General features: G+C 43.5%; 2 protein-coding genes across 3 annotated transcripts in view; both read left to right on the top strand.

The window, feature by feature from the left end:
- The window catches only part of SOS2 (SOS Ras/Rho guanine nucleotide exchange factor 2), a 55,574-nt gene extending 42,505 nt beyond the window's left edge, over positions 1–13,069 (top strand). The window contains exons 13-23 of the mRNA XM_063333785.1: positions 474–577; positions 1,816–2,035; positions 3,014–3,133; positions 3,882–4,044; positions 5,090–5,207; positions 5,732–5,904; positions 6,810–6,926; positions 8,439–8,700; positions 9,630–9,671; positions 10,778–10,887; positions 11,266–13,069. Coding sequence (XP_063189855.1) covers positions 474–577; positions 1,816–2,035; positions 3,014–3,133; positions 3,882–4,044; positions 5,090–5,207; positions 5,732–5,904; positions 6,810–6,926; positions 8,439–8,700; positions 9,630–9,671; positions 10,778–10,887; positions 11,266–11,775 — 1,939 coding nt within the window. The 3' untranslated portion in view covers positions 11,776–13,069. The remainder of the gene's footprint in view (positions 1–473; positions 578–1,815; positions 2,036–3,013; positions 3,134–3,881; positions 4,045–5,089; positions 5,208–5,731; positions 5,905–6,809; positions 6,927–8,438; positions 8,701–9,629; positions 9,672–10,777; positions 10,888–11,265) is intronic.
- A 3,632-nt stretch (positions 13,070–16,701) lies between these two features.
- VCPKMT (valosin containing protein lysine methyltransferase) lies at positions 16,702–20,956 on the top strand. Of its 2 annotated transcripts, XM_063332254.1 has the most exons (7): positions 16,702–16,954; positions 17,144–17,254; positions 17,468–17,540; positions 18,544–18,663; positions 19,819–19,923; positions 20,487–20,536; positions 20,620–20,956. In XM_063332254.1, the coding sequence occupies exons 1-6, from the start codon at positions 16,743–16,745 to the stop codon at positions 20,499–20,501; spliced, it is 636 nt and encodes a 211-aa protein (XP_063188324.1). In that variant the 5' UTR covers positions 16,702–16,742; the 3' UTR covers positions 20,502–20,536; positions 20,620–20,956. The 2 variants fall into 2 exon arrangements, with proteins under 2 accessions (XP_063188324.1, XP_063188323.1); XM_063332253.1 differs by having other exon boundaries at positions 20,487–20,956.
- The last annotated feature ends 630 nt before the right edge of the window (positions 20,957–21,586 follow it).

Genomic DNA, 21,586 nt, shown 5'->3' with positions numbered 1-21,586 from the left:
TGTAAAAGTAGGGCAGTACACTTGCAACAACTTACGAGCTGAAAGTATATAGGAAAGAAAAAATTACGAATTTATTTCTTACCAAATGGGAGTTCCTGATTAGCTTTTTTAGGAAAAAAAAATAATTAGAAAATTACATTAGAAATACCAGTTTTATCTGATTTTGATAAGTTTTTTTTCCTCTTCTGAAACTGCCTCAACACTAGCATTCTTTATATAAGATTTGAAAAACCCACCAAACTATATATATGCTAAGACTGGAAAATTAGGTTTTAAATACCTGGGGACTTCTGTGGTCATTGGTGCCATCCTTAGTCCTTGTTCTGCCCCTTTGTCCACGTGTATTTTCTTAGCCGTCAACTACATGAATCTGTAACTCAGCTTTTGTAGAATTGTGTTTCATTAAGTGTTTACATGGGATGAGTCTTGGAAGTCCTTAAAACATAATATTTTTTTTTTCTCTCCTTCCTCAGAATATTAAATGTTTTTCGCCACTGGGTAGAGCACCATTTTTACGATTTTGAAAGAGATCTGGAGTTACTAGAGAGATTGGAGACATTTATTTCCAGTGTACGAGGTATGGTAATTGGTGGTCCTGTTGTTTTTCCACATTTTGGTACAACCTGCTGGTCTAATCCTGACAGGTTTTAGGCATGAGAATATCTTTACACACATGAGTAATTTTAATGCCTTTAATTGAGCTGTTTACGAGACTCTCCTTTACATGAGCAAGCTTTGGCCTGGAGCCTAAACAGCTACCAAAAATTACTTCAAGCATTATGATATTTAATTAAGTGTGTTTACTTCTGGACAGTAATGTTCATCCTTGCCTGACTCTACAGTAGACTTGCTGGAACTCAGACTGTCACCTTCCTCCTCCCTTTGTTGTATTCGTAGAGAATTCCTTCCACATTGGTGACTGAATCTAGTTTTTCCATCTTGTTCTTCTCCCACCTATTGAAATTGCAGCTGAAAATCATTATCCTTTTAGGAGAGGATACTTGACCCGTTTGATATCGCTTCCTCTGAAGCAATCCCTTACGAACTAGCAGATTTTTTTTTTGTCAGCCTATGTGGAGGGCAACAGTGTTGGCATGTCAATTGTAATCATTATCCTGGCAATTCCAGACTTTACTTTTCAGATTGCCAGACCATACATTGGGCGGTATGATTCTGAGACAAATTTAGAGAAGAGTAATGTATCTTTTGCGGAGGTCTCCATGCTAACTATTGCTGAGCAGAGAGGAATAATTCAGTTTTGGTTAGTCTCTTAAAAGATATTTTTCTTCAACTGCTGAAGGTGCTTCCCATCTTGTCCACTATTTTGTGTACTGTAAATGTTGGACTGATACTGTAAACACGTATTTCTCTAATTTTTTTTTTTGTTCTGCAGTGCACTAGTACAGCATGTTGCAAAGATCTCACTTGAAGCTTGTTGTTTATTATTGTAGTTCTTATCTAAGTAGATGAAGCGAGCAGTCAAAGTGGAGATGGTTGCAGCTGAGGGGAAAAAGTAAAATACAATTGTATACAGGGTCACTTTTTTCCACTCCAAAACTGTCAGCAAATGTGGTTAAATGCAACTGGGCACCCAAAAATTTGTTCACGTGTGTCTGTATTTGCCAACCAATACAGGTGCAAGAGCCCATAAGAAAAAAAAATAGGGAACTACAAACCTAATTGATTTGCATGCAGAAATGCAGAATTTTGAGTACATGTACAAATTTGTTGGGGGTCGGTTTTATTAAATTATCAAAAGTCAGTTAAGATGGTATTAAAAAAGGGATGGGTTTTTTAATGGTTTCTGTTTTGCAGGAAAATCCATGAAGAAGTGGGTGGAATCGATTGCTAAAATCATCAAGAGAAAGAAAGCTCAAGCAAATGGAATTAGTCACAACATCACTTTTGAGAGCCCGCCTCCCCCAATCGAGTGGCACATCTGGCGCGTTGGGCACAGCGAGACGCTGGACCTCATGACTCTGCATCCCATAGAAATCGCTCGACAGCTGACACTTCTCGAGTCTGACCTTTATAGGTAGGGACTGAACTAACACACGTCTTTTATAGATTATTTGAGAGCAAGAAAGAGGCCTAATTCGTAGAATCGGTCAAAAGTACATCGCCTTAACTTTCAGAGTTTATGGAAAGAGGCTTTCTTGCCATCTGTTCGATATCAAAATATGCAAGGAAACAAAAATAATTTTATCTCCGTATCAGACTTCTGACAACATAAGTACAGGAAGGCCACCAAAATATTACGAGTAGATAATACCAACTTGTATTGTCTCCTCGTTAAAAGCAAACTAGTGTTACATTAACAAGAAATGCTTGTTGCATCATGAAAAGAGAACACGATTGTCTCTGCTCCTTTTCTATATTGCTGCATAGCAGAGGCCCAGGTGTTACATGCATATAATCATAGCACTGGTTTGTCAAGGTCCTCTAATCTAATTCTGAAGAGGTTTTTTTTTTTGGTCTGGTACCATAAGTACTCTCCTGTTTGCTAGCTCTGTTGTTACCTGTGATAAGTAGAGCTAGCCTTGATGTGAGAGCTGGGTTTTGCTGGGTAGAAATTCTGTAAGGTCTTACGGAACTCAAAAACGAGGCATCATTTTGTGCTTCAGTGACAGCAGGTTTTCTATTGAAATCAGCCACTTTTCCAGCGGGTTGCTCAAAGTATGTCAGCTTCCTCTTTTTAAAAAAATTGTAGTTGTCTTTAAGATGCTTTCTTATGCTTTCAGGAAATTAAACTTACTCCTTTGTAATTTTCTTATCTGAAAAGGCTTATTCAAAAATGCCAATTTCAATTAAGATAAAAATGTATTTCCCTCTGTAGTCAAATACCCGTCAAAAAGTTACTTTAAGTAACTGTTTTGCAGTAGATTCGATTGGATTGTATTTGTGAAATAGCAAGTCGTGATTAAGGGAAGAAATAATCTTTTAATGCAAACACAGAACATACAATTATTATTTGTATTGAGCATTCTTCTGCATCTTGCTTTGTCATTATCAGGGCAGTACAGCCTTCTGAACTTGTCGGTAGTGTGTGGACTAAAGAAGATAAGGAAATTAACTCCCCAAATCTCTTGAAAATGATTCGTCATACTACAAATCTAACTCTTTGGTTTGAAAAGTAAGTATGGGGGGTGACAGCATAGTGGCATTAACTCCTCCTGAAGTTCAGAGAGAAACATTTTTCTGCTATTTGAATGCTCTTGCCTTGAATCTCGAGATGGCCACAGGGTATTACAGGAATTTCAGGTTTTGGTTCAAGGGCACATGCCGTGCCAGTTGCATACACTCCTCCTTCCTGAGGCTGGAAGACTTTTTTCCAGTTTTCCAGTTTTTGACCAGTTTCCGCTTGGTCAGCATGGCTCCTGCTTGCATTTCTGCAGTACGTCAGAAGGCGTTGAAGGCAGCACAGGACTCAGCACCACTTTTCTACATCTCCGATGAATGCGCTGTTGTGTCTGTCCCCTTATCTTAGCCTCTCTCCTTCTCCTGAGAGATGATGAAGTACTTCTAAAGACACGGCCAACACTGCAGGCGGGAGGGTGTAGCAGCGTGTGTCTGTACCTAACCCAGCAGGTTTAGAATGCCAGTGCACATACACAGTGGCATGAGAGTCACCCAGCTTATCCTGGATCTTGCTTGGGCTTTGCTTTATTATTTTACAGGACACGCCAAAACCTTTCTTGGCTTTTCAACTTGAACATATGTAAGATGTGATTACATAAATTTGTACTTGAGATTCTTGAGGGAGAGCCAAACTCTGCATACTGGATGTACTGTACAGTTTTTGCTTGGAAATTTTTGATTTAGTAGCTAGCAAAATGTCAGGTTTTATTTACCAGTGTTTCTCAAATTATGTCTTTGATTAGGTGCATAGTGGAAACCGAGAACTTTGAAGAGCGAGTGGCTGTGTTGAGTAGGATTATAGAAATCCTGCAGGTTTTTCAAGATCTGAATAATTTCAATGGTGTTTTGGAGATCGTCAGTGCAATGAACTCTGTGTCAGTGTACAGGCTAGATCACACATTTGAGGTAAATCTTGGGCATTGCTGTTGGGAAGAAACTAATCAGAATCCAGAAATGTATCTCACACACTTCTGAAGTGAAATCCGTAGTAGCCATAACACACTTGCATTCATGGAAGGAAACAAGCGTGAAATATGCAAAGTTACTTATGAGAAAACATAGGAGATGGGCTGGGCATCTCACAGGGTCTGTAATGGGAAGTGGAGCTCTTCAGCAGATGTTTTCTCATGTGTATTCAGCCCAAAAAGGGGAAATGCTGTGGCCATTCGATTGTTGTTCGTTAACCTGTCTGAAATGAACCTGTTGCTTCAGTCCAGCATTTTACGGGTATGAAAGAGGAGGATCCAGGGCTGAGAACCCTGGACTCCGGAATACTTCAACAGCAGCAATTCCTACCTTTGCAAGAAACATAAACATGGGGATAGAAGGGCCTGCGGGGGAGGGAATAGCTAAAACTCGGATTTCAGTTGATCACAAGAATTTCTCTTGGATGAGGACGTCTCAGAAAATTCAGATTGTCGGAGGCAGAAACAAATACCTGCTGAAATGGTTTACATGGACGGTAGGAAGGGAGGCTGCTACACAAGTATTGATTTCTTTTTTCACTTGCCAAGGAAAAGAAATGCCTAGGATTTGGCAGCAAAGCCTCCCTGGACCAAAATAGAAGAAGCAGCATGAATAAAATGGTTTGAGTTTCGTATGTCTGTAAAAGGTAGTAGAGGGCCTTTAAGTTAAATTCAAAATTAAGTGTTGAATGAATTGTTACTAAATTTAAAGACCAGGATTATGCTTTTAAGTTGACAGACAAAAGAATAAACCTGTTTACAGTAGCCTCATGATTCACATGGCTAAAGTGTCGGACTGATAGTGTTGTGGTCCAGAGCAAACCATTTACACAAGAGGTTCCTTCAAGTCTGAATTTCAGTCTCTGAGTTGTGCTAAGAGAGCTAGGGAGTTTCCTTGGTTTTTGTTAACTGTGCTATTGAGAAGATTTGCATCCCTAATCTTTTTTTTTTTTTTTTTTTTTTTTTTTTTTTTTTGGATAATTTAGGCACTACAAGAAAGAAAAAAAAAAGTTTTGGATGAAGCAGTAGAATTAAGTCAAGATCATTTTAAAAAATATCTGGCTAAGCTCAAGTCAATTAATCCACCCTGTGTGCCTTTCTTTGGTACGTAACAGCGGGGCAGGGTGATACTGTGTGTATTGGCCAGCCTTAACTTGAGTTTGATGCAGATGTGTTAATATTGCGTAGAGCATTCGGGGTTGTGTTTAGCTTTAAAATTTTTTTAATGTAGCGTGTGACTTTTGACTTCCTAGGTTTGTAATGTTTTTAGACTTAGTGTCTTTTATATAAATTTATTTTTCTAGCTTAGTATACAGATTGCTGGTATTATATTGGTATGAATATTACCTTACTTGGTTTAACGCTGCCTGCATATTGGTGATCTGATTCTGGTCATTCCTAAACTCAAGATCTTGTGTTTTATCAAGCAGATAAAACATCTTATTTCAATAATATATTGTTCCTATGTAAAAATGCAGACTTGATTAATTTTTGTCAGCTAATGAACTGGTGGAGGATTAAAAGGAGAAGTCTACCTATGCTCAGACTTCTTCATCATTCATTAGAAAAAAATGAAATCAGCTCTTGGAATGAAAATGAACTTTAAAAAACATTTATCTTTTTATCAGGAATATACCTAACAAATATTTTGAAGACAGAAGAAGGGAATCCTGACTTCCTTAAAAGACAAGGGAAAGAATTAATTAACTTCAGTAAGAGGAGAAAAGTGGCTGAAATTACGGGAGAAATTCAGCAGTACCAAAACCAGCCTTACTGTTTACGGATAGAGCCAGAAATTCGGGTAATTAAACGCTAAACATTGGTTTGGGGGACAGGAGAGGGAAAAGAATGTACACAACAAAAAACTGCCAAATAATCTTCTAATGCTAGACATAATCTTGCCTGAACAGAAGATGGGGAATAGTGGCTGGTAGACAACAAAAGTACCAGAGCAAAGGACTAGCCAGAAGATGGGATTTACTTGCTTGGATTCCATGTTCTGGGTTTTCCTGATTATGCAGAATTGTAAGCTTTCCAAACACCAGCAGTGTGGCCAGCGCTCTCAGTCTCAGCTAGAGAACAGCAGCAGGCAGGAAGCAAGAAAGAAGCTGGTTACGTGAAGAATTAAATGGGCAATAATACTGCTGTTTAAAATGTTATTTGCGTTGTGTGTTTAATTGCTGATGGACATCTCTGAGAAGGGTTTAGGAGATTTAAAGTATTCTTAAGCCAACAAGTACATTAAGTTGAAGAGGTGGCAGTATTTTTGCTGAAAAAAAAAAAAAAGAACGAATGGAAGATGCTGTAGCTTAGCATCAAGAGGCTCCAGCTGCGGCAGGAGCAGCTAATGCAGGCAGGACTGTCACATTCAAGGACCTTCGTCCTGCCCCACGTCCTCGATGCCAGCCCTGTCCCAGCTGTGCCTTCCCTCCGGTCCTTGTGCCCTACTGTCCCCACCTCTGACCTCCCTGCTTTTGTCCTCCAGCCCTTCCTGTTCTTCCTACTTAACTGATCACATCCAAAGCATTATTTCTTGCATTGGAATGTTCTGTATTTATTTCAGGGAATGTTTTGCTCTGCTTTTCCTGGAAATAAGCTTCGCAATAGTGAAAAGCTGGATTTTTTAATGGGTGAATTACAAGCATTTCATTAAAATTCTGTGTATATGCTTGGTTTTTAAATATTATTGATGCTTGTTTCATTTAGAAATTCTTTGAAAATCTCAATCCTATGGGGAAGATACCAGAAAAAGAGTTTACAGATTATCTGTTCAACAAGTCATTAGAAATTGAGCCTCGAAACTGCAAGCAACCACCGAGATTTGTAAGTCTTGTCCTGCAAATTAAATAGCTAAAATCTGCTAGCCACTATGGAAAGGAATACGTAGTTAACTCAATAAGCCATATATATTTCCTTCAGAATTCTGTATCATGAGATGATTTTAAAATGCTTTTATTTCAGGCATTTGTTGCTACTAAAACATACTACCTTTGCTTATTTTAGAATAAACTTTTTTTTCCCAAAACCTAAAATAGTACAGTTTAAATTTAGGTTTCTTAGCCATATAGTCGTTGATAGAATATGTGATAACATTTTTCATTTCACAGTATCAAAGATCTTATAAAGTATTAAGTATTTGAAATATGGATTTTATGCATAATTGATGTTTGTAAGTTTTCTTTAAGTGGAAGTTAATTTCTGTTTTTCTTTTGTCTAAATGTTTTGTGTTGTGCCAAAAATTGCAGTACGCCACAGAATTAATAAGGTGCAACCTTCTTCCTGAACAAAATACAGTTCTATTTAAAGGAGTAGCAAAATTTTTTTTTATTTTTTTTTTTAAGAAAATAGTTACTGGAGCCCAGAGCTCTTTTTTAAGCAGAAAGATTGCTCTCTAGACCGCTTGGTTTTTTGTATGTTGTAATTGTACTTCTGAGTAGCTGGAGACATCTCTTAATTTTTGAGAAAGCTATAAATCATTTTAGCAATCTCCTGCTAGAGGAATGAGTAAGATGATATTACAAATATGGCAAGAAAATGACAAATTACTGTTGCAAAAATGCTGCTTATGGTAATTTCTGTAAAATACTTTCTAAAAATAGATCCCCATGCTGCCACTCTCAGTCAGCCGGGCATGAATTCTTTACAGTTTGTGATTTCCAAACTAGACATTCTTATTGGAATTTCCGGAAAGTCCAGTTCTGGGTACTGTAATGTGGTGGAGCCGTGCATACCACCGTAGGATGGGAACAAAATTCATCTTCAGAGAATGGGCTTTGATCTGTGCTGTGTTACACCTGAGTCTAACGAGGCTTGTTTCATTCACACCAGTGACGTGTGTGCCTAAGAATTTCGTACAGACTAACCCAGAGAACGCAGACAACGTGCATCTGAGCGTGTCCTTCATCTTGGACGCGTGTAGGGACCGTCGGGTGGTATAAGCACAGAGCGTGTCTGAGGGTGCTGTTGTGAGGCTCTTCTGCAGCCCTGTGGGGGCACTTGAAATAACTCTCTCTGTCCCAGGGTTGTGACTTGCTCCTCCCTGTGTTTGCCCCTGATCGGCACGCATCTGAAACTTGGCTCTTCGTTCTTCATAGCTGTGAAAGAAATTCTTAAAATTATTAGGCTGGGGAAAAAGATTTATTAAGCTGCATCCGTAACTTTTCAGTCAACTCCGGCTGTATAGATAACATGAGGCTGTACCTCAAGTCGATTGTAGAAAGGCTGTTAACACCATTTAAAGTGTATTTCATAAGTACTTTTAAAAATTTCTCATAGAGACTTGTCAGTTTTGCTGTCTGAAATGTTTGCAGTACTAACCAGCTTAACTTTCTCCAGCCTAGAAAAACAACATACCCCCTGAAATCTCCCGGGATTAGACCCAATACTGGCCGACACGGCTCCACCTCTGGCACCTTGAGAAGTCATCCATTGCCACTTGAAAAGGAACCGAGTAAGATAAGTTTCAGTAGAATCACTGAGGCAGAGCATGAATCGACAGTATCGGCACCAACTTCGCCGAACACACCGTCTACGCCGCCGGTGTCTGCTTCTTCAGAGTTCAGCGTGTTTTTAGACATCGATCTCAACAGTTCTTATGGTAAATGTGCAATGTGTTTCGATAATTGTCGTTACTGTCCCTCAGGCTTCCAAAACATATTGGCGTGTATGCCAGCCTGTTAAAAGAAAAAAAGTTGCAAAATTTAGTTGTGGGCTCTGAAGTTCTTGTGTCAGTGTTCTGTGTACTGTGGTTTGGAAATCGCTGCTCTTAGTAGTTAAATAACGAGTGACATTTCCAGTCTTTTTGCCTACTGGAGCTGAGGCAATCTGTTACGGGTGAACGTTATTCACCACGTATGGCACGTCTGCAGAGGGAAGAGGTGCTGAGGACCTGCCACCCACACCAGCACGTGTTTCTGGAGTGGTCCTGTGGTCTGAGCACACTCTAGTGATTCTAGTTTGATTTCCATTAAAGGGAATCCAGTCTGTGTGCTTTCAGGTGTGAACCGAGGTGCCAGAAGTGGGGATGGTCAGGGCACTTGCTCCAAAACACAGTCTTAATTAAAAAAATTATGCTATTAGTTCGGGTGCACTGATAACACTCCCGAGCTTTGCTTCTAGTTGTGAGCAGCTCCTTAGGCTTGAAAGCAGCATGTGGCAAGTCTTGGCACTGCTCTGAGGGGGCTGCGGACTTGGCAAGCGGGTTAGGCCTGATGGGGGCCATAAATGACAAACAGTTTTTATACGGCAAACACTGAGGGTGTTTGGGCTGCAGGGGAAGTGAACAACAACATGGTAGTGTCAGAAGAGAGTAGAGTAAGGAAGTTTCATTCCCAGCATAACTTAAAATCTCTAGTTCAGGAATATTTTACACAGGAAAGGTTAATTAATTCTTAGCAGTAGATAACTTGGAGATTGTGGTGATCTCTGAGGTCATTCACAAGCGTACATTATGTGCTGTAGTGCAGTTGTTCTGTCTGGAAAGTCTTTAATCGATTTTTTTTTTTTTTCTTTTTTTTAATTTAACAGGTAACAATAGCATCTTCGCTCCTGTCAGTTTGCCACAGTCGAGTGAGTACCATAACGCTATTAAATGTTTCATTTAACTCCCGCTTTTTTTCCCAGTTTCAGGAGAGCTGAGTAGGAATTAAAATCTGAAGTCTGGGGTGAAAATGTGGGCTGCATTTTCATGGGTCTTGGGAGGATTTTTTGTACAGGTTGTAGATCAAACGTCCAGTAAAGAATGAAAAGTTTAAACACTCTGGTTTGGGTTTCGTTTGGTTTTTTCCCCAGGTATGATTTTACTTCTATTTTGAATGTCCTTGATTATTATTTTGTTTGAATAATGCTACAAATGAAGCAACTTGATAATTTGGTGTTACCACTCAGTGAAAATAATTGTTCTGTTGCTGGGAAAGAAAAGGTACTTTTTGTAGCATAGCTGTGAGGGATATCCTGTATTCATCTGTGTTTTCAGCTTCTCTTTTTACTCCCGTATTACAGACACATGTACTTTCTCATACTATGAAAATTTCAGTCTGGAGCGCACAGGTGCCTAATGGATTGATAGAGAGCTCTGTGCTCTTCTGAGAGAAAAGGCAAAGGTGTGGCACAAGTCACAAATACAGGGGGGCTGTTTCTTAACTTTGAGGATGTTTTCTCACCCTCTGTAAAAAGGAAGGACTACAAATGTCCTAAAATGTTGTAAGAGTTAACATCTTTAGAAGTGCTGGAGACCTGTTAAAAGCCTCTAAATTTCCAAATTTGACTGTGTACCCATGTGGCTGAGTGCAGACTTCCACTCCAAAGTGTAACTGAGGCACTGCAGGCGCTGTGGTAAACAGGGGGTACCTTCTGCCACACAGAGGGGATTACAGAGAAGGTTATTTTTTAAGTCCTCGCTCGAGTTCACTTTATTTGTTTTTTTCTGTCCTCTAGCGTTGCCTGTTAACTGTTGATGCGTATCTTTGGTAGTGGAAATAGAAGAGCACTTTGTGAGGAGCATATCTGATTAAAGAAACGAATGAGAGTTTCATACCACCGAAGTTAATGGTTCATGTTGCTGTTTGAGCACAAAGATCTGCTTATTTGAGTTGCTTCTAGTTTGGTTTGATATTCTAGCATATGTTCTTCAGATATTGCACAAGCAGTAAAATGCCTGTTTTTTCTTTCTCCAGAGACTTTCTTCAGTTCGTGGGGTAGCTTTCCTAAACTGAGTGATGAGCCTCAAAACCCTCCTCCACTTCCTCCGCGAAAAAAGATGGATCAGGATGCTTCTAATGCTAAGGTATTTCTGTCCTACATTGAATAGCTTTGATAGCAAGTCAGGGAACATCTAGAATCATAGAATGGTAGAATCGTTTAGGTTGGAAACGACCTTTAAGATCATAAAGTCCAACCACTTAGCCAAGGAGGACTTTGTTAATCCAAAAAACTTCCAAATGCAGTGCTCTGGTTGCCCTTTTGAAGTTTCAGGTTCCCTCAGTGTCCAAACTCTGCTGGCTACTTTAGGAACATGGTGGTTGTGTTCAGATCAAAGATCCGGCTGAGCCAGTATCATGTTTCTGACAGCAGACGTCAAAAGAACTCTGCATCTGTCAGAAGATGGGCTCTTTAGCTAGATATCTATGTTTCTTACAATGTCGTCTCCTCTATACTGTTGCAGGGAAGTTTAAAGTCGGATGATGATCCTCCAGCGATTCCACCCCGGCAGCCGCCCCCTCCAAAGATACAGCCTCGTGCTCCCGCTTACACCAGCCCCTTCGACCAGCCGCTGCACAGCCCTCCTCCTCCGCCCCCCAGGGACCCTCTTCCCGATACTCCACCCCCGGTACCGCTGCGGCCGCCCGAACACTTTATCAACTGCCCTCTAAACCTCCAGCCGCCGCCAGTGGGACGCTTGCACCGAGATCCCGACTGGTTGAGGGAGGCGAGCACAGGCCCCAGCTCTCCCGGCACTCCTCCCAGCACCCCCTCGCCCCGGGTACTGCGTCGCTGCTGCGTGATCAGCACCAGTCACAACAGCCTGGTCCACCCGCCTGCACCCCCCGTTCCCCCCCGGCACAATTCGAGCCCTCAGTTACCAAAACTGCCACCAAAGACTTACAAAAGGGAGCTCTCCCACCCTCCTTTGCACAGACTGTCTTTGCTAGAAAACGCAGAAACTCCTCAATGACCGTAGCCATAGTAGTCATTGACACTGGAATAGTATTTGTAAAGTTCCTTTTTTTTTTTTTTTATTTATTCAAAAAAGGCAGTGTATTTTAGTACTTTCACAAATTATGCTCTTAAAGTGCTGCTGATCAGAAAAAAAAAAAAAGTTTAAATTGGAAAGTAAGACTCCACACACTCTGGCCTGTGTCTGTTCGACAGCATTACCCTCAGGTGGTCAGCAGCATTGCCTTGTTTCACATCCTCAGTGCCGACAATTATGCCAGTATACAAAAACGTATCTTTTTGCACTGTAAACTACACTAAATGAATTTAAACTGACATCATTTAATTGCACTGAGCCAAAAAAGGTGCGTCTGTGGAATTTTTTTCAAATTTGAGCACTAGTGGCCTTTTCTTTTTTTTTTTTTTTTAATTAAAAACAAAAGAACAATGGGATGACTACACAACACGAGGACATACACTGTTACTGATTTTAAACCTCTAGCCACTTGCCTTCTCACTTTGTGTAAGCTTGGAGGTCCGTGAGTGACAGCTACTGTTCTCGAGTATTTTAATGCCATGTCTTAATTGCCATTGATTTGCTGCTGAGGACAAAAAAAAAAAAAAAAGAAAAAAAAAAAGAAAAATAGGTTGAAATCTAAACACCAAAATACTTGGTTGGTCTTGACTATTTTGAGAAAGGGTGAACAAGGACTACCTGTCTCGGGTGTTGGAAAGGATCCCTAGTACTTAGCATGCATCTTGTTCGGATGTGCCTTTTTGTTTTGGTGGGCGAAGATGTCTTAAGCTAAAGAGTTGTCTACTGTTCTGGAGAACAAAGCTATATGCCGTGTATGTACAATTGTTTATATTGTATATTTACAGATAATGCTAATAACCTGTATAAATTTAAGTGACTTGAGGCCTATACTACAGTCTGCTACTCTCGCAATCTTCTACGGTCAGAAGTGTTTCCTCTGGCTTAGGAGCCGTCTTGCCTTCCAAACCTAATAACTTTCTTTAGATCTCACTTAACTTAATCGTGAATCCATTTTGGAAATTGGTAGCATTTAAACCAGCAAACACTTAAAGCTTTATTAAACTTTTTAAACTGATAAGTGAATGGAACTTTTATTTGCCAGTTGAACTACTTGTTTGAACTGGTGTGAGAGTGAGTCTGTTTTACTGGTAGTACTGTAGCAGCATTTATAAAGTGGCCAGAAGCCACATTTTATTTACTGGTCTGTGGCCTTTTACTGTGCTTTGTATCAGAGTTCTTAACAAGATTAATAAATCACCCCAGTCTTAATTTTTAAGAGCTTGAGCAGTGCGTGTTCCTTGTAAGGACAAGGTTGCGAATTGCATTTAGTAAGTCTTTGGCAATGCAAAACACCCCAAATTTTCCATGCTGCTGTTCTCAGCTTTGGTCGTCCTTTGTTCTGCAGTTGGGCCCCATACGCAACAGCTCCCTGGGAGTGTAACCTCTCCCTCCACCTCCAAACCCATCAGATGCCTCGGCCTCTCTGGATGGAGAAGTAGGTTCTGATTTTTCTGGCTCCTGGATGGAGGAAGAGCGCTGTGCTGGGACTTGCAGCAGCTCGGGCTTCTGAGTCACTTGTCATCAGCCTGCCTGTATTGCTCCCACTGGCTCAGGCATTCCCTCTGGAAAAGGAGATGTGATATGCCTGCCGAGGGGTGCTGATTTTCTTCTGGGAAGATGCATCTTGCCATCTGGCTCTTGGATAGTCTCCTACTGCCTGTCCCCTTGATGCTCCCAAGAAGGAAGAGGGGTAGAATCTGCCCGAGGTGTCACCCTGCGGGCCATTCGTGCAAGGGGCAGAACACCCTTTATAAAGGAAAGCTGCTTCATTTTGCAAAAATAACATTCAAGAAGTGCCAAATTTGACATACGTGAACTGGGAGTGCAGGCAGGAAATGGTCGATGCCTTGATTCCAGTTTTTCTTCTGCAGTAAAAAAACCATCTTGTACCTCTTTTCTCTAGGTTTGGGAAGGACTCTTCTGTGGGTGTCTGGTGGTGAAACTCTGCTTAGCGGGAGTTCTTCCCTCATGCTGTCTACATAGAAAAGGCAGGCTGTCAGGTTTCACCATTCCAGTGATCTGTGGAATAAGCTGAACAAGTGAAATTTTGTATTTAGTTCCTTGTATTAACTCTTTCGAAGCCCTCCCTCACCAGCAGCTTTAGCTAAATGATGAGTAATATTTTTTCAGACTTCAACATTTTGCTTCTTGCTGCAGGGGCAGGGGGAACTCCCCCAAATTTTAGAGTATATAGATGTCAGCTTTATACCTTCCTGTACAAGTGCTTAGCCCAGAACCCTTGTCAATATCCCATATTAAAATACAGCATAGCTTTATATTTTGGTCCTGACTCAGCAAAACTCATTTTAAGTTGAGCACCTGGTGATTAGTAATGGCTTCCATACGTATCAAAGTACTTCCCTCCATCAAGAGCTTTGTAAGGTTCTGCTTTGTGATGGACTTTGAGGAGAGTTTAAACTTGTGGAAGCACGAGTGTAGGTTTATTAGAGTTCACCTTGAAACGATGCTGCGCAGGGGACCCATTCTCCAAACAGCCTTTCTTTGGTGCCAACTTACACGTTCTGTTGACAGCCTACAAAAATACTTGGGGGGCTGCAAAATCTTCCTTCTTTTAAACCTGATTGGGAATGAGTTCTGAATTCCACACTGAAAGCCAGAGAAAAAGAAATGCTTAACTTTGAGTGGGGCCCCAGAATGGTTTGATTAGGAAAAACAGTGATGCGGTTAAAAAAGTCTCAAGGTTATTGTTCTCTGTTAGATTAACATGGACAGAGGTAGGCATTCCTGCAAGAGCCTCTCGCTGCTATCTGGGGATGTTCTGGGCAGCAAAGGTGACTGTGGATCCTGGTGGAGCCCTCAGGACCTGTCTTCTGCCAGGGACCAATGGGACAGACATGAGCCTGTGAGTCCACGGTGCTGTTTTGCCCGTGGCAGGTCCTGTTCAGCACATCCCCGACCCTCAGCCACTCCCCTCTTCTCCCCTGGTGCCCCTTCACCTGTGTGGGGTTGTGCTCTAAACTGGTGATGGAAAAAATCCTGTGGGTTTTTTTGCAGGTTGGGCTTAAAGCATCACCACCCACAACTGATTGACAGCAAAGCTCCGGGGGGACGAGGGGAGAGGGGAGCAGGAACCTCTTCCATTAGATCCCCCAACAGGGGTAATAACGTCAGAACACGGGATACTCGAAGGCAGCAGCTAAACAATGTTCCTATTTGCGTCTCCCACTCTCACCTTTGCAGGGCCAGCTCTGGAGTTAACCTGAAGTACATAAATCACAGTGTGATTCAGAAAAGGGGCCTTGCTTATGGATAACTTGCCACACAATTAAACTGGCCTCCGCGCATAACAGGAGCTGTAAAATATACGAAAAACAAAGAGCCATTCCGAGGCAGGGCGGCAGCAGCGATGCCAGGAGCATCGAGTATGGTGGGTACAGCAACACACGTTCCCAAAGCAACTGTCTGGCCATGGAAGTGGTCGATGGCACTCGGATTCCCACCAGTGCGGTCTGAGGGAATGCCAAGATAGCAATAAATTAGCATTTTGGTTACTTCATAATTAGAGGGATAGATAAAAAGAGCCAAAAAAAAAAAAATGCTAGAGGGGAAAAATGTGAAATTGCTGGGTTTGAAGTTGGCTTGTGTGGGAAAAGACAGTTCCCTCAGAAAAGTGCAGATAAATAGACGGAATGTGAAGGCAGTTAATAGCAAAAGAAACAACTTTCTAGTTGTTTTCAGTGATCCCATTTTGAGTTCCTGAGTTTTAGCATTTCCCCCTGCTCTGGAGCTGGAATAACTTCTGTGGGTGCTGTGATCTTGCTATAGCAGATCAAAAACAAGAAGGGACAATGGGAACCATCTTTTGGGTGATTTTTTTTTCCCAGATTAACTCCAATTTTCAAAAATACACCACAAGTCTGAATATACCATTCAGAGTCCCTAGCAAATGCAGTAAGTCCTCCCTGGGGAAGGGAGCGAGCATCAGAAAGAAACGCTAGGAAATAAAGTAATAAAACCTTTATTTTGTATGTCAGAGGAAAAATCAAGTCTTTGCACTTAAAAATGCGGATGCACAGTCAACTCATATTCATGGCAGGGGTCTTGGAACAAGATGATCTTTAAGGTCCTTTCCAACCTAATGGATATGGGGTTATAATATCTATGATATTAATCTGCTTTTTTAAAACCTTTTTGTAAGTTTAAACGTTGGATGAGGGCGTACAACACGCGTGATTTCCAGCAGTATCTCGTGGCTTTAAGCAGGACTGCGCGTCCACAGCAATTACAGGCTCCACTGAGCAACTTGTGAAGCGGGTTTTGAATCACTGTGTGTTAATTTTCAGCCAGTTCACGCGTGGAAAACTTTTCTTCCCAGCTGCCTTTCCTCTGGCTGGTTTTTAATGCCTTCTTTAGTCCGATGGGCTAAATCAAGGAGGTGTGACTTAGTGCCAGGCCAGCTCCCGCGTGTGGCCTCCCAACGGAGGTTTCTCAGCTCTGACGGAAGCCTCGCAGGGCCCCATTACCCCGGTGAGCGATGGCTGCCCACGTTCTCCCCTAGAGCAACCCGGCCAGCCAACGTGGCACCTTTACATTCGCCCCTATGCTGCCAGCAAGCACTAAAACCAAATAAAAGTACATTTTTCTCTCACGCAAAGGTAGCCCAGAATACACCTCCACGTAACTCACAGCCAACTTACAGGAGGGTTGGCCAGGAAGGGTTGCGGAGCGGTTAACGTGGAGCCTGAGGGGATTCGCGCTACCTTAGGGGAGCGGCTGGGGCTGGGGCTGAGGCGCAGCCGCCGCGCGGCTGGAGGGTCAGGGGCACCGGTACGAGCCCCGCTGAGGCGAGGGACCCGCCGACAGCCGACATTTCCCCCTGGCCGGGGCGGCGCCGGGAGGAGGGGCCGCGCCGCCTCAGTGCCGCTGCCATGGCGGGCTTCGTGCGGGAGCTGGAGCGGCGGGGCGGGCCGGCGCTGCGGCTGGAGCAGCGGGTGGCCGGCGGCGTGGGCTGCGTGGTGTGGGATGCCGCCTTGGTGCTCGCCAAGTTCCTGGAGACCGGCGCTTGTCCCCTCGCCCGCCGCCACGTCCTGGAGCTGGGAGCCGGCACCGGCGCCGTCGGCATCATGGCGGCCACGCTGGGGTGAGCCATGCCGCCGGGGGCTGCGGGCGGTCGGGACCGCTCCGCTCCGGTCCCCGCCCGCCCGACAAGGGACAGCCCCCCCGCTGCCTGTTTCTCTTCATGAAATCTTTTAAAATTCTCTCAAAAACGAGTCTTTTGTGCGTGCGCGCCGCGGCGAGGGCCCGGGCCGTAACCCGGTGTGTGTTTCAGGGCAAACGTGACGGTGACCGACCTGGAGGAGCTGCAGGAGCTGCTGCTGGTCAACATCGAGAACAACAAACATCTGGTGACAGGGTCAGTCCGAGCCAAGGTACTGAAATGGTTTGTATGAGCCTTTAATGTTTTTCTGTTCAGCTTTAACGGGGCTCCTGCGCTTGCTTTGTTCGGTTGCCAGATAAACTTGGAAACGCTGCTGTAAAAGGCAACCTCAATAGAACAACATAGTGTTAACTTTATGCTCGGTCCTTTAGTCGTGTTGTGCTGTTACTAAAGCTTGTTTTCACCTTTTTTTTTTTTTTTTTTGCTTCTTTTTAGGGGTGAAGATGTAACAGAATTTCAGCCTCCCCCCGATTATATACTGATGGCTGATTGCATTTACTATGAGGAGGTAAATGAGGACTTTGCAAAACCCCAGTAGAAAGTTTCCTTGGGAAGAGCATGCGTTCAGTGTGAGAAGTGTTCAAATAAGCGCTGTGCTTGTATCTAAGTCCCCAGGGTTTAGAGGATTATGTAGAACAAGACTAGAAAAGGCATTTTTAACAGATTGGAGGCTATTTGAGATACAGACAGAGACTTCTTTTATGCTTAAAAAGCCCCACAACTTAACATTTGTGCCTGTTCCCCCCTTTTTTCTTTTTCTTTTTCTTTTTCTTTTTCTTTTTCTTTTTCTTTTTCTTTTTCTTTTTCTTTTTCTTTGTTAAGTTGGGCATGAAGTTTGTAGCAAAACATCCTGACTGATAGTTGTGAACTGTTTAATGCACCTGGCAATGAAATTTAACACTGTTTGGGTTCTCGTCAGTTTCCCTTGGGAAGGCAAAAGGAGAAATCCTGCTCCAGCCAAGTGGGTGCTGTAGTCTGCCCCACTTCCTCAGCTGGAGCTCTGTAGGATGCGTGCAGGGAGCTAAAAGAAGTTGCAAGAGAAGGGAAATGACCTGAAGAACCCCATGTCCCAGTGCCCTTTCAGTGGTCTTACCGGCCCCTTGCCTTGGCACCCTGCATGTTGGTCCAGTTCCCATACATAGTGGTCTGGATCCGAGCCATGTTCCAAGACGGGCTGAGAAAACTCTCGCTTTTGAAGCACGTCAAGAAACAGTCATTGTTGTGTGCCTCAAGGAAGTGCCCACTCAGCAGTGTGGGATGTTTTGGGCTTTAATGCTAGTTCAGTTTTCTTGGCCGGTCTGTGAAACCCTTCTCTGCAGTCTCCCTTTCTCCTCTGCTTTCCAGCTTGCCCCCATGTTCTTTTTGTCCTAGATAAAGTACTAAAAATAACTCCCTGAAAAGCAAAACTGGAAACTTCTCTCTTGGGTGAAGATTTTCTCTAGTTAGAGGGTATCGTACCAATAAAATGAACTTAAAATCTAAGTGGGAAATACTTAACCTCTTTTGGGCAGTCGTTAGAACCGCTACTGAAGACACTGAAAGACCTTACTGGCCCTGATACATGCGTCTTGTGCTGTTACGAACAGAGGACTATGGGAAAGAATCCTGAAATTGAGAGAAAATACTTTGAGGTAAGTGTTTTTAATGTGTGCTTTTTGAACACTATAGGTGGATACAGGAAGTCTTTCTGTTGGATCAGATGAATATCAATGGCAGGTGCTACACATACAAATTCAGGTTGATTGCACAAAGTAGAGTTTGTAGCAGGAGAAGCATGTTTGCCTTTAGATGGGGCAGAAAATTTGGATGGTGACTTGAGCTTCTTGTCCAATTTAGCAGTAGAGACACTCTGGATACTTACTGAGCTTTCCTTCCCTCAAAAGGTCAAACTAACCTTTCTTGTTAAAAGCCTCTCTGGCTCGTGATACCTTCCAGATTTGCAAAAGGGCCACCGTACATGAGGCAGTATCTGTCAAAACAATCATTTTTGTAGGAGCAAGTAACCTCTTCCATTAGATGGGGGAGTGGTGGTCAGCGCAGGATTTGACGCTGCACCTGTGAAGTCTGCTGAAAAGCAGCCCTTGTGCAGGAATACTGGATTATACGTAATAATAGTTCTACAAAAAAGGGGAAGGGCAAGAATTCCAGGGCGATCTGTATGTGTTAATAAAAGCACCTCTTTGATAATTAGCCTTGCCTCAAACTCTTGTGGGGACCTGACTGTGAAGGAGGGTTGCTGTAATTGAGATCAGCTCTGGTGAGGTGCCGCTCCCACAATAAACATAATAGGTGTAGGTGTTTCTGGATGATTTCTGCTTTCTTGTAATTTATTTCCTTCCTTTGCCAGGGTTCAGCCAAGTTAATCTTCTGAGCACATTGCAGAGTCGATGCTGGGGGTTTTTTTTAGCCTTTTTTTCCTCCCCGCTCCTCTCCAGTTGAGTAGGCTGGCAGACAGAGGCAGGTGCTGTGCTTTGGCTTAGCGCTTTGGAGATTGGAGGAAGCAAAATGTTTTCTCACAAGCTTTTAGGTTGTTCTTAAATGTTGCAAGATGTCTGTAGCTTGGAAGTGGTGCTGGAGAGTTAAAATGAGTGTAAATGTGCTGCATGGGGAGGGGATGAGGGCTTGCACATATGTAGAGGCCTTTAGTGGTCTGAGCGTGGTGGTTCCAGCCTCCTAAGGCTTCTTGCCCTCGTGCAGAATATTGCGGGACCTTTTTAACGGAACGTGCTTATTTCAAAGGGCAGGCAGTGTCATGCGAATTGTTTTGTGTGTTCTCTGATAACCAGCTGCTTCAGATGGACTTTGAGCTGGAAAAAATTCCGCTGGATAAGCACGATGAGGAGTATCGCAGCGAAGACATCCATATCGTGAATATCCACAGGAAACGAACGGTAGGTTAATTTAACTGGCACAGCGAAGGCTGCCAGGAATTCACAGAGCTGCAGTTAACTTGGCAAAGTGGGAGCGTTCCAGGGGTGAAGCTCTAGACTGTGAAATACCATTAGGGACCTTGTGAAACTGCAGACCAGAACCATGTTGTACAAAGGAGCTGCTTTGTCCTGAAACCCGGCGCTCTGCCAGGTGCCAGCCTTTGTCTTCAGCAGGGCCATCTTTGAGCTGCACGCTGACTTTCTCTTCTGCTTCCCCCTCTGGAGTGCAGTGGGATCTCAAAACTGGAGTTTTGAGGCACCAAAGTAATAAAAATAATACGCCCACTGCTACCGTGAGTACTGTGTGCTCTGCTGTACAGCCTCTCCCCAAAACCAGGCTCTGGAGGTGGTACTTAGCGCCTGTCAGGGTTGGCTGGATCATTTTTTGGTTAATTGGTAGAGCAGACAGTTAAGCGTGTAGAAAGTCTTCTGCATATTGTGCTGACACAACATGCGGGTCCAGTGCTTAAACAAAACCAGGCCGCTTAAAAATTTACTTTTTTTTTCTTTATATCTCTTTGCAGAATTTTCCATCGTGAGATCTCTGACCACATTAACTGTCCTCTGGCAGCTGGTAGGGCTCTGGAGAAGAGGGAGAGGGTATAAAATAACACCACAAAGGGACTGTCTCCAGTGTGGTTTGTGACTCATCTACAGAAAACGGCTTCTGGGTGGTGGACTTGGCATGAGGCACCAGAAGAAGTGGGCTCGTCAGACTCGATCCGCCGATAGCGCCTTCCCGGAGGACAGAAGTGAGCTGGCGATGTCCGCGGGCTGAGGCGGAGGAAGGCAGAAAACGGAACCAGAGCTTCACCCAGAGTGGCGCTGGGTGCGTGTTCTGGTTACCTCTGCTTGTTGGGTGCAGCAGACGGCTCGCTGAGCGCTCAGAGCAGACCTGAGGACACCCCGCCGAAGGCTCTGCGAGGAGAAAACTCTGCGAGCGGGCTCAGTCACACAGCCCCAGCTAGCCAGGCAATAAAACTTCTCCACTTGAGATGGGTCTCGGATGGTGGGGTTCTTTTCAGCCTGTGGTTTCTGTGTCACTCCTGTGTTGCAGAGGTCCTGGGAGTCTCGTTCCCGGAGCGGGGACTGCTGTGGTGGTGGGTGCACAAATATAGCACGCAGGTGGTCCTGCGCAAAAAAAAAAAAGGGGGGGCCTACAAGAAAGCTGGTGAGGGACTTTTTGGGATGTCGGGTAATGGTAGGACTAGAGGGAATGGATCAAAACTAGAGATGCGTCGATTCAGACTGGACGTTAGGAAGGAGTTCTTCACCATGAGGGTGGTGAGACACTGGAACAAGTTGCCCAGAGAGGTGGTGGAAGCCCCATCCCTGGAGGTGTTCAAGGCCAGGCTGGACGGGGCTCTGAGCAGCCTGGTCTGGTGGGAGATGTCCCTGCCCAGGGCAGGGGGGTTGGAACTAGGTGATCTTTAAGGTCCCTTCCAACCCAAACCATTCTGTGAAAATTATTCTTTTAATTCCACCTGTGCTTTTCTGGTGTAAGGATCTAAAGTTTGACACCTTCAGACAATTCTGCTGAGCAGATTCGTTGCTGTTGGTGTTCCTCACCAAGCTGTCTCTTGTTGTTGTGCAGCGATGGCTTTGAGATTTAATTTCAAAGGAA

This window comes from Chroicocephalus ridibundus, chromosome 4, assembly GCF_963924245.1.
Source record: "Chroicocephalus ridibundus chromosome 4, bChrRid1.1, whole genome shotgun sequence".
In the NCBI taxonomy this organism is placed as follows: Eukaryota; Metazoa; Chordata; class Aves; order Charadriiformes; family Laridae; genus Chroicocephalus; species Chroicocephalus ridibundus.
The sequence above is the reverse complement of the archived record's forward strand: the minus strand, read 5'-3'. Positions and strand labels throughout refer to the sequence as shown.